Genomic DNA, 22,856 nt, shown 5'->3' with positions numbered 1-22,856 from the left:
TGATGGACGAAAACTTGTGTGTCCGAAAATTAAGAGTCATGAAAAATAATTATTTTTGCTAAAAAATGGAGTGTCCGAAAACATTGAATAACTAGAAATGGCGCGGCAGAGGCCGACGCGTATCCCCACGCCGAATGTTTGACCTAGGTGTGCCCCAGGGTTGGTAATGGGGCCATGCATAGCTGAGATTGACCGTATTGTCATAAGAGAAGTTCATCATCAATTAGAAGTGAATTGGTGTAGAAATGAAGAAGTTATAGTAAAAGGCAATTTTGGGTGGGTGTGACATATGTGGGCAGGGCGCCCCAGGGTTGGTAATGGGGCCATGCATAGTTGAGATTGACCGTATTGTCATAAGAGAGGTTCAGTATCAATTTGAAGTGAATCGGTGTAGAAATGAAGAAATTATAGTAAAAGGCAATTTTGGGTGGGTGTGGTCTATGTGGGCGGGGCGCCCCAGGGTTGGTAATGGGGCCATGCATAGTTGAGATTGACTGTATTGTCATAAGAGAAGTTCAATATCAATTTGAAGTGAATCGGTGTAGAAATGAAGAAATTATAGTAAAGGCAATTTTGGGTGGGTGTGGTCTATGTGGGCGGGGCCCCAGGGTTGGTTATGGGAACATGCATAGTTGAGATTGACCCTAATGTCATAAGAGAAGTTCAGTATCAATTTGAAGTGAATCCGTGTAGAAATGAAAAAATTATAGTAAATGGAATTTTTTGGTGGGTGTGGCCTATGTGGGCGGGCGCCCCAGGGTTGGGATTGGGGCCATGCATAGTTGAGATTGACCCTAATGTCATAACAAAAGTTCAGTATCAATTTGAAGTGAATCCGTGTAGAAATGAAAAAATTATAGTAAATGGAAATTTTTGGTGGGTGTGGCCTATGTGGGCGGGGCGCCCCAGGGTTGGGAATGGGGCCATGCATGGTTGAGATTGACCGTATTGTCATAGGTGAGGTCCAGTATCAATTTGAAGTGAATCGGTGTAGAAATAAAGAAGTAAATGTAAAATAACCTAAAAAAATGAGTGATAATTTCTGACGCGGCCCCACCCCAACCCCTATAACTTTTGACCCAGGGGTCAGATCAAAATTCCAAATAGTGCAGGGTCGCACATATGCTCATAGCTACCATGTGTGTAAATTTCAAGGTTCTAGTGCTTTTAGTGTAGGAGGAGATAGTGGCCAGGACGGACGGACAGACGGACGGACAGACGGACGGACGGACGGCGGAGATCACCACAATATCCCCACCTTTTTTTCAAAAAGCGTGGGGATAATTACGGTAGGTATTTCTACTAATGGTATCAGTCTATATTTCACAGTGTTCTTTTTTGGTCTTATTTGCGGTAGTCCCATTTTCAATGTCAAAAAGTATACCTTTTCTCAAATGACTGCCTCAAATTGGAATTAAAGGTTTCAATAATGTCCCTATGCAGCTCTATGGGTTTAACCTTAGTAATAATAATATTGAAAACTCTTGTTCTGAGTTTTATACTAGTATTTGTAAGCCAGAAATGAAATACATGGGGATTATACACCAACTTCCTAAATGACATAAAAATTCAAATCCAAAGGGCCCTGACTCAATTTTACAAAATTGTGAAAAAAAAACTAATGAATGTATTTGGTTTAGAATGATATATTTGTTTTACAGAGTCCATGAACTTGTATGCTATATTTTCAGACTCGCTGTTGCTGGCAGTGACAGAAGAATCCGTATATTTAGCACAGATTTGAAGGGAGATGGGACAGTGCAGGTGCAAATTCAGGGTTTAAAGTGCATGTTCTTTTTATCTACGATTGACTGTTGCTATATTGGACAGCATGCATCATTTTGGTGTCTTTTAAACATTTTGGGCTGGAATAACTTAAGATTGATATACATGATGTATTCGAACAAATGCTTCACGCTGAAGTGATTAGGGATCTACATGGATTCTTCTCAAACAGAAAAGCATACAAAATGAGTAATCCAAATTAATCATGACATACAAATTGCAAACATTATGTCGTCTCAAGATATCGTGTAAATGAATTTCATGCTGATTTTCCCATAAAAGACTACTGTCACTTTGAAAGTTTAAGCCATTTTGGATAAAATTCATTAGTGTGTAGCTCTGAAACTTTAAGCTTATTGCCCATTTATATTATGTCATGAGACTTCTGGTGGATGACCAAGTATTGATGCAAACTGACATTAGACGAGATGTGAGTGTCATTGGCCATTTAAAAAGCTTTAAAAAATTTCATTTATTTCATAGACCATTAAAAGCACTCTTTAAGTATCAGCGTAGCCTTTATCTTTTGTAACAGCTTTGTTAAAAAATGTGTACATTGTCAATCCAGCGTTTATCCTTTGGTACCCAATTTAAAGATTAAAAAATCCCCAACACTGAAGTTATCCCTCAATAGATTTACTCTGTATGTAACAATATGTAACTTGCACTTTACCTGCTTAGGCAACAACTTCACGTGGTAGAATCTACTATAATAATTGTTCGTAGAGTTTTATTTATATTTTTATGCCCCCGGTATGGTGGCATATAGCAGTTGAACTGTCCGTCAGTCAGTATGTCAGTATGTGTGTATGTCAGTCTGTCAGTCTGTCCGAAAAAATCTTTAACATTGGCCATAACTTTTTCACTATTGAAGATAGCAACTTGATATTTGGCATGCATGTGTATCTCATGGAGCTAAACATTTTGAGTGGTGAAAGGTAAAGGTCAAGGTCATCCTTCAAGGTCAAATGTCAAATATATGGCGTCTATCCGTCCGAAAACTTTAACATTGGCCATAACTTTTTCAATATTGAAGATAGCAACTTGATATTTGGCATGCATGTGTATCTCATGAAGCTGCACATTTTGAGTGGTGGAAGTTCAAGGTCAAGGTCATCCTTCAAGGTCAAAGGTCAAAATAAATAATTCAAAGCGCCGTTCTTATGAAGCTGCACATTTTGAGTGGTGGAAGTTCAAGGTCAAGGTCATCCTTCAAGGCCAAGGTCAACCTACAAGGTAAAAAAAAAATCAAAGCGGCGTTCTCATGAAGCTGCACATTTTGAGTGGTGGAAGTTCAAGGTCAAGGTCATCCTTCAATGTCAAGGTCATCCTTCAAGGTCAAAGTCATCCTTAAAAGGTCAAATGTCAACAAAAAAATAAAGCGGCGTTATCATGAAGCTGCACATTTCGAGTGGTGGAAGTTCAAGGTCAAGGTCATCCTTCAAGGTCAAGGTCATTCTTCAAGGTCAAAGGTAAAAAAATAATCAAAGCGGCATTATCATGAAGCTGCACATTTTGAGTGGTGGACGTTCAAGTTCAAGGTCATCCTTTATGGTCATGGTCATCCTTCAAGGTCAAAGGTCAAAAAATTAAATTCAAAGTGGCGTTCTCATGAAGCTGCACATTTTGAGTGGTCGAAGGTCAAGGTCATCCTTCAATGTCAAGGTCATCCTTCAAAGTCAAGGTCATCCTTCTAAGGTCAAATGTCAAAAAAAAAACACAAAGCGGCGTTATCATGAAGCTGCACATTTTGAGCGGTGGAAGTTCAAGGTCAAGATCATCCTTCAAGGTCAAAGGTAAAAAAAATTAATCAAAGCAGCGTTATCATGAAGCTGCACATTTTGAGTGGTGGACGTTCAAGGGCAAGGTCATCCTTCAAGGTCATGGTAATCCTTCAAGGTCAAAGGTCAAAAAAATATATAATTAAAGTGGCTTTCTCATGAAGCTGCAAATTTTGATTGGTGGAAGTTCAAGGTCAAGGTCATCCTTCAAGGTCAAAGGTCAAAAAATTAAATTCAAAGTGGCTTTCTCATGAAGCTGCACATTTTGAGTGGTGGAAGGTCAAGGTCATCCTTCAATGTCAAGGTCATCCTTCAAGGTCAAGGTCATCCTTCTAAGGTCAAATGTAAAAAAACAACACAAAGCGGCGTTATCATGAAGCTGCACATTTTGAGCGGTGGAAGTTCAAGGTCAAGATCATCCTTCAAGGTCAAAGGTAAAAAAAATTAATCAAAGCGGCGTTATCATGAAGCTGCACATTTTGAGTGGTGGACGTTCAAGGGCAAGGTCATCCTTCAAGGTCATGGTAATCCTTCAAGGTCAAAGGTCAAAAAAATATATAATTAAAGTGGCTTTCTCATGAAGCTGCACATTTTGATTGGTGGAAGTTCAAGGTCAAGGACATCCTTCAAGGTCAAAGGTCATGTTTGTTTTTTTAGCTCACCTGAGCGATAGCTCGAGGTGAGCTATTGTGATCACTCAGCGTCCGGCGTCCGTCCGTCCGTCCGTCTGTAAACAATTTGTAAACATCTTCTTCTACTAAACCATTGAGCCAATTTCAACTAAATTTCATGTGGAGCATCCCTAGGTCATGGGACAAAAGAATTGTTAAAAAAAATTTGATCACATAACCAAGATGGCCGCCATGACCATATATGGTAAAAACCTTAAAAAATCTTCTTGTCAGAAACCGCTTATCAGATTTTCAAAAAATTTCACAGGGATGACCTTTGAGGGCTCCCCTGAAAAAGTTGTTCAAAGAAATTTGATTCGTCAAAAAACATGGCCGCAGGAGCTCGTTGAACTTTGCATGTTTATTCGTTTTTGCCTATTTTGTGAAAACTTTCAAAAATCTTCCACATTTTTTGTCCGATCCTTTCCAAATTTGCACAGTGTCTTTATATCAATGAGGACACGAACCCTACAAAAAAATGAGCATTATTGGTCCATGAAGTACAGAATTACCTCCCCTTGAATTGAGAAAATGGTGTTTATGCAATAAAGTCCACATTTTTCATCCAATTCTTGCCAAACTTGTAAGGATTTAGCATGGTTCAAACAAGGGAAACAACTACGGTTTATGCATGTTCTTTTTATTACAGATTTGCCTCCCTTTAATTCATTCAAAATCTCATTTGACAGCAGAGATTCCAAATCTGACCTGTAAATGAGCCCCATATTTACTGCTGGTGCTATGTTACCTTTTCCCATTTGATCATTCATAAGTATTGGTCTTGTAATGCTGCTACTGCTACTGCTACTGCTACTGCTACTACTACTACTACTACTACTACTACTACTACTACTACTACTACTACTACTACTACTACTACTACTACTACTACTTCTACTACTACTACTACTACTACTACTACTTCTACTACTACTACCACTACTACTACTACTACTACTACTACTACTACTACTACTACTACTACTACTAGTACTACTACTACTACTACTAGTACTACTACTAGTACTACTACTTCTAGTACTACTACCACCACCACCACCACCACCACATCTACTATTACTACTTCTACTACTACTGCCACTACTACTACTACTTTTACCACTACTACTACTACTAATACTACTACTACTACCACTACTACTACTACTACTACTACTACTACTACTTCTACTACTACTTCTACTACTACTACTACTACTACTTCTACTACTACTACTACTACTACTACTACTACTATTACGCAACTACTATTACTACTTAGTGTTTTATCCAGGCCGTTTTAGCATGGCGCGGCGCCACGCCGCTTTTTTGAAGCGCCTCGCTGCCCCTTTCAAAGCAAATCAGCGCCACACTGCCCTTTTCAAAGGCCGCTGCCCTGTTTTCCGCCGTGCCCGACCTTATTGATAACATCTTAATTGCATCTTAACCAAGCTTCTAAGCCGACTATTATCAGCGAAGATTCGCGCGGTTGTGAATTCGTCATGCGTGAATAACCATGTGTCAATATCAATCGATAATTTCAGTGGCTTTGTAACACTAATCGGTCCGGATATAATCGTGCACAGTTACTTAGGAGACTTGAGGAAAACCTCGATGTTATTCACGTGGAAATTGTGCATTTCATGCATAATTCAGTTATATCAAAACATTTATTTTTACGCGTAATTAAATTTAAAAAAAAACACCGGTTGTATCTGTAAAATATTGATTTGATTTCAATTTTATGCAAAACAGTTTTAAGTTAATAAAAATTAATTGACAGGGCTTGCACTAAGCGGCGTACGGCCGTACATTACGTCCGATAATTGTTTCCATACGCCGATTACAAAACCCCATGACGTCCACTGTACTTCCTGAAAATTGGCCATACGCCGAAAATAGCAACCCGTGACATATTAAAACTGTCGATTAAAATAACGCTCCGCCTCCTATCCAATACAATTGGCGCAGGCTCACAGTAGATGTGTGTTGATGAATATATATATCCAGGAAACGCACGAGTTTAGGAAAACCCTCTATTCACCCCGGTACAAACAACGCTGGTCCATTAAATCAACCAATGATAGCTTACTATAAATTATAACGGTTGATACGGTGTGTGATATTGAAAGGATTATAAATGGGTCATATTTATTTTTACCAGCAGATTAGTGGGTTTTTCCAAAAAGTTGCTTTTTCCGGGATACATATATTGTAGCAGACGACAATCTTAACACGTTTGCTGTTCACGGTTAGGCAGACCGCGCTTAATTGGAGCACGTGCTTGTTTAATGTCAAGATGTTTTGATTACAATAACGTGTGAATGTCGGCAAAGAAGTTGATACCCCGTCTTGGACCCTGTTTGGCCAAAAGTTGTTAATTGTTGTAACAGTAGTAGGCCTGCACCATTGGTTCAATTAAGAACATTATGACCCGTTTGTAACTTGTCAAAATATGTTAATTGGCAAACACAGATATTAATTTTACAAAAATATTGAACTTGTACCACTTATCATTCGTGTTTAGAATGTCGCAACGTACGCTTTCCGATTTTGGCATTTCACTTTCGACGAAACGTAAATTAGAAATTGATGCAAATTGCTTTGTAAGCAAACCAAGTTTATATCGGAGACCAATTAACGTGTATTGAATTAATTGACAATGAACAAAAGACAATACGGCGCCGTTCCTAGTTACACTTTTTGCGAAATAAAATGTACACAATACAACACGTGGTCATGAAAGTTCAAAGTGAAAACAATACACGTTTACAATTTTATGCGGCAACACTTTAATTTTACTACATGCACATTTCACCATGTCATTTATTTAATAAAAATAAAATAATTAAGTTATTTGAAAGCCCAGTTGTCACATAAAGGATCCTCGACCTGAGGGCTGACAGGGAAGCCAGTTGTATATCATGAATATTTGGTATACGTGTCATTCCTATGGTGTTTAATCTTGTTTTTTGTTACTACAATATACATTCTGGATTTTGTTGGTTTAATTATTTAACAATAAATCTCAAAACTATACATACAATGTTTGTGTGTAACAAAGCTTGTTATTAAGTCACTATACAGATATATTTGTGCCCTTTTTATGGATGTCGCGCGCTAAAGTGCCCTTTTTGGAAATTTTGCACCACGCCCCTTTTCCTTCCTGTATAAAACACTACTACTACTACTACTACTACTACTACTACTACTACTACTACTACTACTACTACTACTACTACTACTACTACTACTACTACTACTACTACACCACCACCACCACCACCACCACCAACACCATTCACAGTGACAAAAAACGTATTCACACAATGGCTGCTACTACAACTTATAGCCCATATAGGGGGCATGCATGTTTTACATACAGCCCTTGTTTCTATGGGATTTTAACCACAACTGTTCATGTTTATCTCCGACACATATTTTTAGGTCACCTGTCATGAAGTGACACGGTGAGCTTATGTGATTGTGTGATGTCCGGCGTCCGTTGTGCGTGCCTGCGTGTGTCCGTGCGACCGTCCGTTAACAATTTGTTTGTGTAGACAGTAGAGGTCACAGTTTGCATCCAATCTTGATGAAATTTGGTCAAAATGTTTATCTTGATGAAATCCGGTTTGGGATTGTATTTGGGTCATCTGGGGTCAAAAACAAGGTCACTAGGTCAAATAATAGAACAACCTTCTGTAGACAATAGAGGTCACAGTTTTCATCCAATCTTTATGAAATTTGGTCAGAATGTTTATCTTGATGAAATCTGGGTTGGGATTTTATTTGGGTCATCTGGGGTCAAAAACTAGGTCACTAGGTCAAATAATAGAAAAACCTTGTGTAGACATTAGAGATCACAGTTTTCATCTAACCTTTATGAAATTTGGTCAGAATTCTTGATGAAATCTGGGTGGGATTGTATTTGGGTCATCTGGGTCAAAAATCTAGGTCAAATAAATAGAAAAACCTTGTGTTGACAATAGAGGTCACAGTTTTCATCCAATATTTATGAACTGTGGTCAGAATGTTTATCTTGATGAAATCTGGATTGGGATTGTATTTGGGTCATCTAGAGTCAGGAACTAGGTCACAAGGTCAAATCATAGAAAAAAATTGTGTAGACAATAGAGGTCATAGTTTTCATCTGATCTTAATGAGTCAGGTGAGCGATTCAGGGCCATCATGGCCCTCTTGTTAATTCAAAGCAGCGCAATAGGGGGCATTGTGTTTCTGAAGAACACATCTCTTGTTCAATATTAAAGATAGCAACTTGATATTTGGCATGCATGTGCATCTGACGAAGCTGCACATTTTGAGTGGTGAAGATCAAGGTCATCCTTCAAGGTCAAAGTCATCCTTAAAAGGTCAAATGTAAAAAAAAAAATAAAGCGGCGTTATCATGAAGCTGCACATTTCGAGTGGTGGAAGGTCAAGGTCATCCTTCAAGGTCAAGGTCATTCTTCAAGGTCAAAGGTAAAAAAATAATCAAAGCGGCATTATCATGAAGCTGCACATTTTGAGTGGTGGATGTTCAAGTTCAAGGTCATCCTTTATGGTCATGGTCATCCTTCAAGGTCAAAGGTCAAAAAATTAAATTCAAAGTGGCGTTCTCATGAAGCTGCACATTTTGAGTGGTGGAAGGTCAAGGTCATCCTTCAATGTCAAGGTCATCCTTCAAAGTCAAGGTCATCCTTCTAAGGTCAAATGTCAAAAAAAAACACAAAGCGGCGTTATCATGAAGCTGCACATTTTGAGCGGTGGAAGTTCAAGGTCAAGATCATCCTTCAAGGTCAAAGGTAAAAAAAATTAATCAAAGCGGCGTTATCATGAAGCTGCACATTTTGAGTGGTGGACGTTCAAGGGCAAGGTCATCCTTCAAGGTCATGGTAATCCTTCAAGGTCAAAGGTCAAAAAAATATATAATTAAAGTGGCTTTCTCATGAAGCTGCACATTTTGATTGGTGGAAGTTCAAGGTCAAGGTCATCCTTCAAGGTCAAATGTCAAAAAATTAAATTCAAAGTGGCGTTCTCATGAAGCTGCACATTTTGAGTGGTGGATGGTCAAGGTCATCCTTAAATGTCAAGGTCATCCTTCAAGGTCAAGGTCATCCTTCTAAGGTCAAATGTAAAAAAAAAACAAAGCGGCGTTATCATGAAGCTGCACATTTTGAGCGGTGATAGTTCAAGGTCAAGATCATCCTTCAAGGTCAAAGGTAAAAAAAATTAATCAAAGCGGCGTTATCATGAAGCTGCACATTTTGAGTGGTGGACGTTCAAGGGCAAGGTCATCCTTCAAGGTCATGGTAATCCTTCAAGGTCAAAGGTAAAAAAAATATATAATTAAAGTGGCTTTCTCATGAAGCTGCACATTTTGATTGGTGGAAGTTTAAGGTCAAGGACATCCTTCAAGGTCAAAGGTCATGTTTGTTTTTTTAGCTCACCTGAGCGATAGCTCGAGGTGAGCTATTGTGATCACTCAGCGTCCGGCGTCCGTCCGTCCGTCCGTCTGTAAACAATTTGTAAACATCTTCTTCTACTAAACCATTGAGCCAATTTCAACTAAATTTCATGTGGAGCATCCCTAGGTCATGGGACAAAAGAATTGTTAAAAAAAATTTGATCACATAACCAAGATGGCCGCCATGACCATATATGGTAAAAACCTTAAAAAATCTTCTTGTCAGAAACCGCTAATCAGATTTTCAAAAAATTTCACAGGGATGACCTTTGAGGGCTCCCCTGAAAAAGTTGTTCAAAGAAATTTGATTCGTCAAAAAACATGGCCGCAGGAGCTCGTTGAACTTTGCATGTTTATTCGTTTTTGCCTATTTTGTGAAAACTTTCAAAAATCTTCCACATTTTTTGTCCGATCCTTTCCAAATTTGCACAGTGTCTTTATATCAATGAGGACACGAACCCTACAAAAAATGAGCATTATTGGTCCATGAAGTACAGAATTACCTCCCCTTGAATTGAGAAAATGGTGTTTATGCAATAAAGTCCAAATTTTTCATCCAATTCTTTCCAAACTTGTAAGGATTTAGCATGGTTCAAACAAGGGAAACAACTACGGTTTATGCATGTTCTTTTTATTACAGATTTGCCTCCATTTAATTCATTCAAAATCTCATTTTACAGCAGAGATTCCAAATCTGACCTGTAAATGAGCCCCATATTTACTGCTGGTGCTATGTTACCTTTTCCCATTTGATCATTCTTAAGTATTGGTCTTGTAATGCTGCTACTGCTACTGCTACTGCTACTACCACTACTACTACTACTACTACTACTACTACTACTACTACTACTACTACTACTACTACTACTACTACTTCTACTACTACTACTACTACTACTACTTCTACTACTACTACTACTACTTCTACTACTACTACTACTACTACTACTACTACTACTACTACTACTACTACTACTACTAGTACTACTACTACTAGTACTACCACCACCACCACCACCACCACCACCACGTCTACTATTACTACTTCTTCTACTACTGCCACTACTACTACTACTTTTACCACTACTACTACTACTACTACTACTACTACTACCACTACTACTACTACTACTACTACTACTACTACTACTACTTCTACTACTACTTCTACTACTACTACTACTACTACTTCTACTACTACTACTACTACTACTACTACTACTACTACTACTACTACTACAACTACTATTACTACTACTACTACTACTACTACTACTACTACTACTACTACTACACCACCACCACCACCACCACCACCACCACCACCATTCACTGTGACAAAAAACGTATTCACACAATGGCTGCTACTACAACTTATAGCCCATATAGGGGGGCATGCATGTTTTACAAACAGCCCTTGTTTCTATGGGATTTTAACCACAACTGTTCATGTTTATCTCCGACACATATTTTTAGGTCACCTGTCATGAAGTGACACGGTGAGCTTATGTGATCGTGTGATGTCCGGCGTCCGTTGTGCGTGCCTGCGTGTGTCCGTGCGACCGTCCGTTGACAATTTGTTTGTGTAGACAGTAGAGGTCACAGTTTGCATCCAATCTTGATGAAATTTGGTCAAAATGTTTATCTTGATGAAATCCGGTTTGGGATTGTATTTGGGTCATCTGGGGTCAAAAACAAGGTCACTAGGTCAAATAATAGAACAACCTTCTGTAGACAATAGAGGTCACAGTTTTCATCCAATCTTTATGAAATTTGGTCAGAATGTTTATCTTGATGAAATCTGGGTTGGGATTTTATTTGGGTCATCTGGGGTCAAAAACTAGGTCACTAGGTCAAATAATAGAAAAACCTTGTGTAGACATTAGAGATCACAGTTTTCATCCAACCTTTATGAAATTTGGTCAGAATTCTTGATGAAATCTGGGTGGGATTGTATTTGGGTCATCTGGGTCAAATATCTAGGTCAAATAAATAGAAAAACCTTGTGTTGACAATAGAGGTCACAGTTTTCATCCAATATTTATGAACTGTGGTCAGAATGTTTATCTTGATGAAATCTGGATTGGGATTGTATTTGGGTCATCTAGAGTCAGGAACTAGGTCACAAGGTCAAATCATAGAAAAACATTGTGTAGACAATAGAGGTCATAGTTTTCATCTGATCTTAATGAGTCAGGTGAGCGATTCAGGGCCATCATGGCCCTCTTGTTAATTCAAAGCAGCGCAATAGGGGGCATTGTGTTTCTGAAGAACACATCTCTTGTTCAATATTAAAGATAGCAACTTGATATTTGGCATGCATGTGCATCTGACGAAGCTGCACATTTTGAGTGGTGAAGATCAAGGTCATCCTTCAAGGTCAAATGTCTAATATATGGCGTCTGTCCGTCTGTCCAAAAACTTTTAACATTGGCCATAACTTTTTCATTATTGAAGATAGCAACTTGATATTTGGCATGCATGTGTATCTCATGGAGCTGAACATTTTGAGTGGTGAAAGGTGAAGGTCAAGGTCATCCTTCAAGGTCAAATGTCAAATATATGGCGTCTGTCAGTCCGAAAACTTTAACATTGGCCATAACTTTTTCAATATTGAAGATAGCAACTTGATATTTGGCATGCATGCGTATCTCATGAAGCTGCACATTTTGAGTGGTGTAAGTTTAAGGTCAAGGTCATCCTTCAAGGTCAAAGGTCCAAAAAAAATAATTTCAAAGCGGCGTTTTCATGAAGCTGCACATTGTGAGTGGTGGAAGTTCAAGGTCAAGGTCATCCTTCAAGGTCAAAAAAATAATAAAAAATTAAAGCGGCGTTCTCATGAAGCTGCACATTTTGAGTGGTGGAAGCTCAAGGTCAAGGTCATCCTTCAAGGTCAAAGGTCAACAATTTTTATTTTTATTTCAAAGCGACGCAATAGGCGGCATTGTGTTGCTGACAAACACATCTCTTGTTTAAATTCTAAATTTGGTTGAAAGCAAAGCTTATTATCCAGCTTGGGCTTGTCCTGGTACAATGCCTGCTTGGTTAGGAAAAACACTGTAATGTTCTCTGTCAGACATGATTTACATACATATGTACGTAGGCTTGTATTTAATCTCATAATGTATCATCAATTGAGCCACTTTCTTGAAAAACTGTGCTTAATGCATGCGCTTAAAGTGTCATTCAAGAGTAGCCTGTGTAGTGTGCACAGATTAATCAGGGACATTTTCCGCTTTATGTATTTTTAGCTCCTCTATTTTTTTGAAAAAAAATTATGAGCTATTGTCATCACCTTGGCGTCGGCATTGGCGTCGGCGTCCGGTTGAGTTTTGCGTTTAGGTCCACTTTTCTCAGAAAGTATCAATGCTATTGAATTCAAACTTGGTACACTTACTATCATGAGGGGACTGGGCAGGCAAAGTAAGATAACTCTGGCATGCATTTTGACAGAATTATGTGCCCTTTTTATACTTAGAAAATTGAAAATTTGGTAAAGTTTTGTGTTTAGGTCCACTTTATTCCTACAGTATCAAAGCTATTGCTTTCATACTTGCAACACTTATTAATTATCATAAGGGGACTGTGCAGGCAAAGTTATGTAACTCTGACTGGCATTTTGACGGAATTATGGGCCCTTCATACTTAGAAAATTGAAAATTTAGTTAAGTTTTGTGTTTTGGTCCACTTTACCCCTAAAGTATCATAGATATTGCTTTCATACTTGGAACACTCGCAAACTATCATAAGGGTACAGTAAAAGGACAAGTTGCATAACTCTGGTTGTCATTTTTACGGAATTATGGCCCTTTTTTGACTTAGTAACTTTGAATATATGGTTAAATTTTGTGTTTCAATCCACTTCACTTCTAAAGTATCAAGGCTATTGCTTTCAAACTTCAAATACTTTCATGCTATCATGAGGTTACTGTACCTGGCAAGTTGAATATTACCTTGACCTTTGAAAAACCTTGACTCAAGGTAAAATTATTAAATTTTGCTAAAATTGCCATAACTCTTTATTTATGATTAGATTTGATTGATACTTTGACAAAACTACTCTTACCTGACATACCACAATAGACTCCACCCAAACCATCGCCCGTGCCCTCCCCCCCCCTCCCTACTCCCAAATCCCCCCCCAAATGTTTTTTTTTTTTTTTTTTTTTTTTTTAAGATCATCTCACAAATGACCACCACACCCTCACACTATACCCCCCCCCCCCCACCCCCCCCATTTTTTTTTTTTGAAACGGTTAAACAACACAATTTTTTGCATTTTTTTTCCGCATTTTTGGAAGATAATGTAATAAATGTCCACACACCCACACTATACACCCCACTTCACTCCACCCCTCCCTCCTTTGTGATTGAAATTGAGAGTCCCTTCACCTTTAAAAAGAAAATAGATGAGCGGTCTGCACCTGTAAGGCTTTGCTCTTGTTTGTTTTAAGGAAGTCTCTTCTAAACAAAAATCCAGTTAAGTGTTGTCCCTAATTAGCCTGTAGAACTGCATTGGATAATCTGTGAAATACCATATGCATTAAGGCCAATTTTACGAGAACAAAACTCGATTATTTTGCAGCTTCTGGAAGGCCACACGGATTTTGTGAACTCTGTGACCTTTGACCCAGACTCCGGTACCCAGCTTGCCAGTACTGGGGACGACCGCTGGTGCCGAATCTGGGGCCAGGATGGGAACCAGCAGCTGGCATTTCCCCTGGGATCCCCTGGCATGACCGTCTGCTGGCACAGGGATGAACCCATGAAGGTTACAAAACAGACATTTTTAGTAGTTGTATAGAGTTATTTATGTGGGTGATATGATATTAGACAGCCAAAATACGATAGTTTGCGCATAAACTGTAATATAAGACTAAATGATGAAAAGATGCTATTAAGAAAAATCCTTAATTTAATTATACCCCCACAAACCAGGTTTAGGGGGGTATATAGGAGTGAACTTGTCTGGCCGTCTGTCTGTCGGTCGATCCGTGTCCGCTCTCTTATTCAAGTAGTTTTCATCTGATCTTCTTCAAACTTGGTCAGAAGTTGTATCTAGATGATGTCTAGGCCAAGTTCGAACATGGGCCTTGCCGGGTCAAAAACTAGGTCATGGGGTCATTTAGTGCGTTTTTTAACATTCAGCATGGTGTCCGCTCTCTTATTCAAGTAGTTTTCATTTGATCTTCTCCACATTGGTCAGAAGTTGTATCTAGATGATGTGTAGGTCAAGTTTGAACATGGGCCATGCCAGGTCAAAAACTAGGTCACGGGGTCACTTAGTGCGTTTTAAACATTGAGCATGGTGTCTGCTGTTTTTTTTAACCAGGTTTTTCGAAGGAAAAAAATGGTTATTAGATTGGCGATTGTCGGCGGGCGGGCTGACTGGGGGACGGAACAAGCTTGTTCGGGCCATAACTTTGTCGTTCATTGTGAGATTTTAAAATCATTTGGCACAATTGTTCACCATCATGGGATGGTGTGTGGCACGAAAGAATTATGTCAATAATTCCAAGGTCAAGGTCACCACGACTAAAAATATATTTATTTTGAAACAAATCGGGTTAATTATAAACAATTATGAGATAAAGGGAGACAACTAAAACTGAACTGATTAAATCAGTTCAGTTTTAGTTGTCTCCCTTTATCTGACTTTTTTTTTCACATTGAAAACCTGGTTTTGTGACAATTTTGTCCCTTGTTTGAAGACAACATGCAAAATATTGTATGTCAATGCAGCATGTTGGGGGTTTTTGTCACGTCTGTGACAAAGTTTTTGTTTGATTTTCTAACGGATTATAAACTTGTCAAAATTTGTATCTAAGCCATACAAGTTTAAGAAATGCATTTTCTCCTCCCTCTCCAAGGTGATGGTAGCCCTGAAGACGGGAACCATCAAGATATTCAGCCTGACTGGTCAGCAGCAGCTCATGTCCTTTGAGACAGGGTCAGTTCCCCTCATGGAGGCTGACTGGAGCCTGGGTAACAAGGGGCTGCTTATAGGGGCCGTCACAATACAGGAGTGGGTCATGTTCGATGTGTCTGTCTCAAGGTACAGGATAGTTTACAGGGGTGAAAAATGTCTGGGCATTTTTTCTTCTTAGGCTTTGGCGTTATATAGGGGCCTTTTTCTCAATAGAATTTCTTAAAAATGATACATTTTTCCCCAAATTTCAAGTAAGCATTGAAAACTCAGACTTTTTCTCAGTTTTATTGCAATTTTATTTCCCCTTTAATACAAATATTACATCAGTAACATTTGTATGCCCCCGGATCGAACGATCGGGGGTATATTTTTTTTGGCCTGTCTGTCTGTCATTCTGTCTGTCATTCTGTGTGTCAATTTCTGTCCCAAAACTTTAAACTAAAACTTTAACCTTTAAACTTTTGCAATATTGAAGATAGCAACTTGATACTTGGCATGCATGTGTATCTCATGGAGCTGCACATTTTGAGTGGTGAAAGGTCAAGGTCATCCTTCAAGGTCAAAGGTTAAATATATGGCTTCAAAGCGGCTCAATAGGGGGCATTGTGTTTCTGACAAACACATCTCTTGTTGTTCTTGAAACAACTCCATGAGTGCATAACAAATGTTATTATCGTTAATTTACTGCCACTGCGTATTCTTTATTATAGACCTGTCGAACTTAAAAAGGCACAATGAGGTGCTTTTGACATCATACTAACAAGATGGCCAAAAGGTTATATGCAACCAACAAATTATTTTCAGTTTGAGACAGATTAATTATGCTGTGACAGTTAGAAACAAATATAACAAATTGTAGACAAGTTTGCGTCGTACCATCAACTATAAAATGTGATAAAAGTGATAGCTCTAAGGGATGAAAAAAAATACAAACATTCCGAGGGATGAAAGCAAAACTGCTGTAAGATGCAAACATACCGAGGGGTGAAAGCAAAAGTGTTGTAATTTTTTTTTTTTTACAAAAATGACTTTTTTGTTTATTTAGTCTCACAACATCCATGCTCATCGTGTTTTAAAATTCGTCCTTAAGCTTTAAGTGAAGTTAAATATATTTTGTAGTGCAAAAAGGTTCTATGACATCCAGAAGATAGAAGAAGTTAGGCCAAATTAGACACCAGGCCAGCACTTCCACTAGCTTTCAAAAGTAGGAAGTCCTTAATTCCAAGCCTTAAATTTTGGAAGTCTAAAATATAAAGTTGGAAGTCGAACTTTTATTTCACTATTTTAGAAAACCCCAGCGTATGTGTTTATTGCTGGATACAAGCGTATTCCAACTCTATCTTTGACCCGATTATTCAGTAAAATGATATAAACAAAATCAAAATATGGCAAATATAGAAGAAGAATGTGTGAAAAAATTTCACAAACACCAACGTCCACCATTTTACATGTGAATGCAAAGTGAATTGTGAGATGCATCAAGCACTGTTCATGTTTAGTAACAACAACTAATCAACATCTGAATTTCATGTTACATCTCCATCCTTTAAGAAAATTTTGCGAAAGTAAAAGTGTATTTCTGATAATTAAAAAAGTCGTATTGCTGTCAATTTTACTGAGTACCAAGTATTTTATAATGCGTATAATTAAATTTGTTATCTGAAAATCAATGCCAGGTTTTTTCGTTCACATTAAATTACGAAAATTTTAGCCGCAAATAAACATTGTTGATGTTTTTTCTGTAAATCAGTTGTAGTGATTATAAGCATGCACAAATTTACTTTTGTATTGACTGTTTACCAGTTCCCTAGACAAGTAAACAGGGAGAATAAGCTTTTTGTAACAGTAAAAATATATGCTGCACATGGAATTTTAACAACTTTGTTTCTATGAATTTTTAAGCAATTTGTTTCCACCCTTTGAATTGCACTTGTGTTTTCAAGATGTCTTCAGATGTTTTCTATCAGTTTAAAAAATGTCATAACCTTTTCAGTGATAGGGACAATCTTTTTATACACCCGTTAGGGTGGCATATAAAAGTTGAACTGTCCGTCAGTCCGTCTGTCCGTCCGTCCGTCCGTCCGTCCGTCCGAAAACTTTTACATTGGCCATAACTTTTGCATTATTGAAGATAGCAACTTGATATTTGGCATGCATGTGTATCTCATGGAGCTTCACATTTTGAGAGGTGAAAGGTCAATGTCCAGGTCATCCTTCAAGGTCAAAGGTAAAAAAAAAATCCAAGGGAAGTAACAAATTTTAAAGGGAGATCATTTCTAGTTTTCATTTGGCAGGTTCAGATCATTGTCACAAGGGAAGTAATATTGTTTAAAGGGATATAATAAAAAAATAAAAATAATAAATCAAAGTGGCACAGTAGGGGCATCGTTTTTCTGACTAACACATGTCTTGTTTATGATATAACACCCCCATTTAAATGAAATGTATTTTGTTTATCATTAGAAATGGCTTTTAGTTTGTTTACAGAGCTTGTAATTGGTTAGTTGGATATTGTATCAACCATATGCCTTGGGACTGAGGGGTCTAATATCTTTATAAGGTTCTCTGATCTTTCCAAAAGACATCAATAACTAGCAAAACTATAATATATAAAAGAATAAGTCCCAAGTTTTCTATTCAATCACACTTTAAGAAATAAGTTGTAAATAACATTCATAACTCCCTTATGACTGCTTACAATGAGGAAGCAGAGGAAATTCTACAGTAGATCATTCTTATTTTAAATATTTGATGTTGAATTGAAACTCTTAGAATGATTGCTATTTTTTTTGGTTACCCCTTCACATTTGACGTGTATATGTTAAGTGCTAATTCGAACTGCTAAGTCAATCCTTTCATTATTTACAGTTATTATTACAGGATAAAATACTTTTATGTCTAACATATCGTAATAATGAACATTAAGGGTGCAGTTATTTAGTGTAGTTCTTCAACTAAAACTACCATGTAGCTTTATGATCTTAAAATGATTTAATTACATTAGGAAATGTAAAAATGTTAAATATGAATAGTCATTGTTTGGAAGTATTTGTATTGGTCCAAATGACGTTGGAAGCCTGACTATATGTTATTATAACTGTTTTGCAGCCAGCCTGTTGAGAGACGTCAGATTCATGTTGAAGGGTGTCGCCATTTCCGCTGGGCGCGATGTCACGACTCACTGGCTGCCACCGTTGGCAGACCTGGCAGGCAGATCAAAGTGTTTAACACTAAAACACAACAGGTGATTGAAACGTCTTCGCTTTGGGCCATATATATTTTACATTTAAGTTTATTTAATTCTTTAGGGTCAAGTGCTCATATCTTTTTTACGGTTTGTTAACAAGTTTAATTTGTGTGAACCAATAATTGTTTATTGCGACAAAAAGTATGTGTGGGTCATAAGGGCATATCAAGGGTTTAACCCAAGACTGTGCTATCTGCTTGATATTACAATCACAGATACACTAGTTACACGCTGGACCCTCGATATTATGAGAATTTTCACAACAATGTGTAATTATGAAACAATATTTACAAAACAATTCTTAACTGCCGCCAATTACTAATCTCAATTTATATACATAATACACTTAAATATAATTGTGTGAATGTCGTGCATGAAGTGTTCTCGTGCTCGACTGGTAATGCTATCTGTTATAAGTTAGTTATCTGTACTAGTTCAACAACTTCTTTGGGTCTTATACAATATGGAGCCAGCCTAGCTCCAGACCATTCTTAGTTAGGAGCTACCCCGTCCGTTAAGGAGACCACGAAACCTAAAGTGACTTTTTAGTTAACAGGGTATATCATGACCAAACTGCTCTGATATAAAACTTTACTTCTCACTGTAATGTTGTTGGCTATTTTCAGACGCCTCTCACCATTTCACAGCCTATAGCCTACACCATAAGCTGGCACCAGAAGTTACCTGTGCTGGCGGCTGGAGGAGACCAGAAAGTGCACATATACATGATTGAGTCCATTTGAAGATAGCAAATAAAGATCTGTTAAACATGTTGCTATTGTTGGTATGATTAGTACCCAACAGGTGAAACCAAAGGTGACAAAAGGTTTATTTTACCCCAGGTCCATCGATGTCTCTGAATGTCTGCTTGTCCGTCCAATTCTGAATCCTGCAATAACTCAATTACTGAATCAAGGTTCATGTAATTGTGTATATGGATAGAGGGCCATATGGAATACTGTGAAACCATCTATTTTTGTTAGCATGAAATTTTGATTTTTTAAGAAATTACTTTTTGTCAACAATGAAATTAACAGATTTCTGATTTTGATTTTTTTCAAAGGAATTTGCTTTATACTTATCCGAAATCAATGGCGGTGGTGAGAGGTGGGTAACTTGGTAGTCACTTGCATTAGGTGGGCCGTGCTTATTACATGCCAATTAACTTATAGTAGGGTGACTTTCAGCTCAGAAAGCCATTATTTTAAGGGGTAATGTGGACACCATATTGCAACAAGCTGAGTCATATACCAAAATGACCGTGATAGCCTGAAGTTTACTAAGCCACCGGCATAAATTGGCATAAATGGTGGCGAGCTAAGATATCCAAGATGGCCACCATTTCTGTTTGTACTGGATAGTAATTAAAACATAGGGATACTTCTTGATATAGAAATGATACAATGAGTCTGTCACACTTCTGGATCCTGCGATAACTTTAAAAGTTCTTCATATTTTTTCATGAAACTTGAAAGATGGACAGATTGCAATATGGAGATTATGCACGTCACTTCATTTTGTTCCTACCTCAAGAGCTCTGGTTGCTATGGCAACAAATAGACTAGAAATATTGCTGAAAATGGTGGATCCTGCGATAACTTTTAAAGTTCTTCATATTTTTTTCATGAAACTTGAAACATGGATAGATGGCAATATGGAGATAATGCATGTCATTTCATTTTTTTCCTACGTCAAGAATTATGGTAGCTATGGCAACAAATAGACTATAAATATTGCTAAAAATGGTGGAGTTTTACCGGTAGGGGACCATATTGCTTGACAATAGTCTTGTTTTATTTGTCTTTATCTGATGATCAACAATATTGCTCCAAGAACAGCATACTGAATAGTTCTGAACCTTTATTTATTTAAAATAGGTTGTGCTTTCTTTTTATACCTCTGTTTATTAAATAATAGGACATTATGGGAACACCTGCAGCAGGCAGGCAAACAGACTGCATCCAGGATGTTTTCCATTCTCTATTTCAAAACGTTTAAATTCTATCATAATGAAATTTGATGATAATGTTAAAGAGCATAATATCACAGGCAACTTTGATATCCAGCCAGATTGCCTGAAGCACTTCTGAATTATGGCCCTTGAATTTGCTGATCATTGTGATGCAGACATTTATATGAGCGAATCTGGTTGCCTGTTTCACCTCATTGTGTCACCTGATATCAAAAGTTACTTTTGTTGACATCCGCAGTCTCCATTTTTTGCTTCTGTTTATATTTAAGACTATCAAAACTAAAATAAAATTTAACGGGTAAATAGCTTTGTATGAAGAAAAGTGCATTGCACAAGAACTGTTACTCTCACCTCTTTCATTTGCAGTTAATTCCCTTTGTTTATTTTTATACTTAATTATTGCCCAGAACTTTACTCAAAGTCTATAAAAGCTTAGAACTTTAAATTTACTAGGTAGATAAAAATAATCTTGTTGATGAAAAACTTGTGTATGTTTTAATTAAACAAGAATCATAACCCTGCATGACCAAGTTATTTCCCTTTGTTTATTTCCATGCTATATTTCAATAGGGTAACTATTAAGACACTAAAAGCTATCAACTTCAGTGTTATGCTTTCTGGTGGTTTATAGTAAAATATCAGTGAATTAAAACTGATAATTCACTGTTAAAAAAGTGAAAAATGACAGTGAAAACTATCGATAATTTTCACTGTTTTACTTGAAAATGACGTCATTATTCCAGCGAAATTCCCAGTAAAACACTTACAATGTAAATAAACGATGAAAAAAACATAAAATAAAAAGAAAAATTGTTGGATTTGGTGAAATTTAAATTTTAATTCACTTGAAATCATAGAAAAAATATATTTTAACTCATGGCTGTGTCACTCGTGAAAATATCATTTTCTATGATCACTCGTGAATTAAAATCAATATTCCACCGAATCCCACAATTATTCTCTATATATTGATCTTGTTCAGTAGAAGTAGACATCCCAAGAAGATCTTTTATTTTGTAACATGCATCAACCATGGCTCTCATGTGGACATAAAATGTAAGTAATATACATCAATTAAACATTTTAATATAATTGAAGTAAGTTCGTACATCCGGAAAGTTTATCAAGTTTATCAAAAAAGTGTCTCTATAATCAATACTAATGCCGCTTTGGTATTCATAGATGTACACAAAACATATGCCTCATTTCAACAGAGTACGTCCGTAGATTTTTTATTTTTTTATCATACTTGGGTTAACATTTGGGTTAAAATAAAAATTGTACTATCAATAAAATCAGGCATAGCTAAGAAAATGATTTATGTTTTTTAAATATGACAAAAGAAAAGATGAAGTGTCCCAATTATGGTTTTCCCTTGTTGTATTTCAGTACAAGTTAAAGTCCTTTGTTTAACTAATTGTTCAGCTGCTTTATAAGTATGCTGTTTGAACAAGAACTTCTACAAATGCTAAGAATGAAATGTGATATGTTTTAATGTGCTATTTTTGTTTTAAGCATCTATCAGGAAGAATTTGTAAAAAACCAGCACTAAAGTATCTTAAAAATCTTTAGAAGATATAAGTTTGTTAATAAACATGGTCTTCCATAAATCTTGCTGAAAATGCCTTCAGAAATGCTTGATATCTTTCATTTTTGCCAATAATTTGCAACATTCTAAGTGCACTGTGTCGTTAACATTGACATAACTGGGCAATCAGCACTGGATAGAGTGGTGATCGTTTAATTGGAAAGCCACTGGGATTGCAGAGCAACTGCGGGGTGCTGAGGTACAAATCCATACCAGGGCATTGATAACGTAAACTAAACATTGATGAATGGTCTTTCAACTACGATTTATCAATATTTACCTTTCTAAAAATGTGAAATCTATATCTTTAATATGCAAAGGAGAGTGAAATCCATGCTTACAACTCATTGATAGTTTATTTTTTAATACTTCTTTCAAGTCCTGATTATATTGGACATAAAACTGAACATGCAGGTATT

At 37.1% G+C, this 22,856-nt stretch overlaps 2 protein-coding genes across 2 annotated transcripts in view; both read left to right on the top strand.

Moving 5' to 3' along the window:
* Positions 1-19,650, top strand: part of LOC127848817 (nucleoporin Nup37-like) — a 29,422-nt gene extending 9,772 nt beyond the window's left edge. Inside the window, exons 3-7 of the mRNA XM_052381453.1 lie at positions 1,692-1,764; positions 14,287-14,472; positions 15,572-15,756; positions 18,739-18,874; positions 19,504-19,650. Of these exons, the coding sequence (XP_052237413.1) occupies positions 1,692-1,764; positions 14,287-14,472; positions 15,572-15,756; positions 18,739-18,874; positions 19,504-19,620 (697 nt within the window). The 3' untranslated portion in view covers positions 19,621-19,650. The remainder of the gene's footprint in view (positions 1-1,691; positions 1,765-14,286; positions 14,473-15,571; positions 15,757-18,738; positions 18,875-19,503) is intronic.
* A 3,032-nt stretch (positions 19,651-22,682) lies between these two features.
* Positions 22,683-22,856, top strand: part of LOC127848680 (uncharacterized) — a 70,716-nt gene continuing 70,542 nt past the window's right edge. The window contains exon 1 of the mRNA XM_052381344.1: positions 22,683-22,851. Within this exon, the coding sequence (XP_052237304.1) occupies positions 22,846-22,851 (6 nt within the window). The 5' untranslated portion in view covers positions 22,683-22,845. The remainder of the gene's footprint in view (positions 22,852-22,856) is intronic.

Source organism: Dreissena polymorpha, chromosome 1 (genome assembly GCF_020536995.1).
Source record: "Dreissena polymorpha isolate Duluth1 chromosome 1, UMN_Dpol_1.0, whole genome shotgun sequence".
Taxonomy (NCBI): Eukaryota; Metazoa; Mollusca; class Bivalvia; order Myida; family Dreissenidae; genus Dreissena; species Dreissena polymorpha.
Note: the sequence above shows the minus strand (reverse complement) of the source record. Positions and strands in the feature narration are given on the sequence as shown.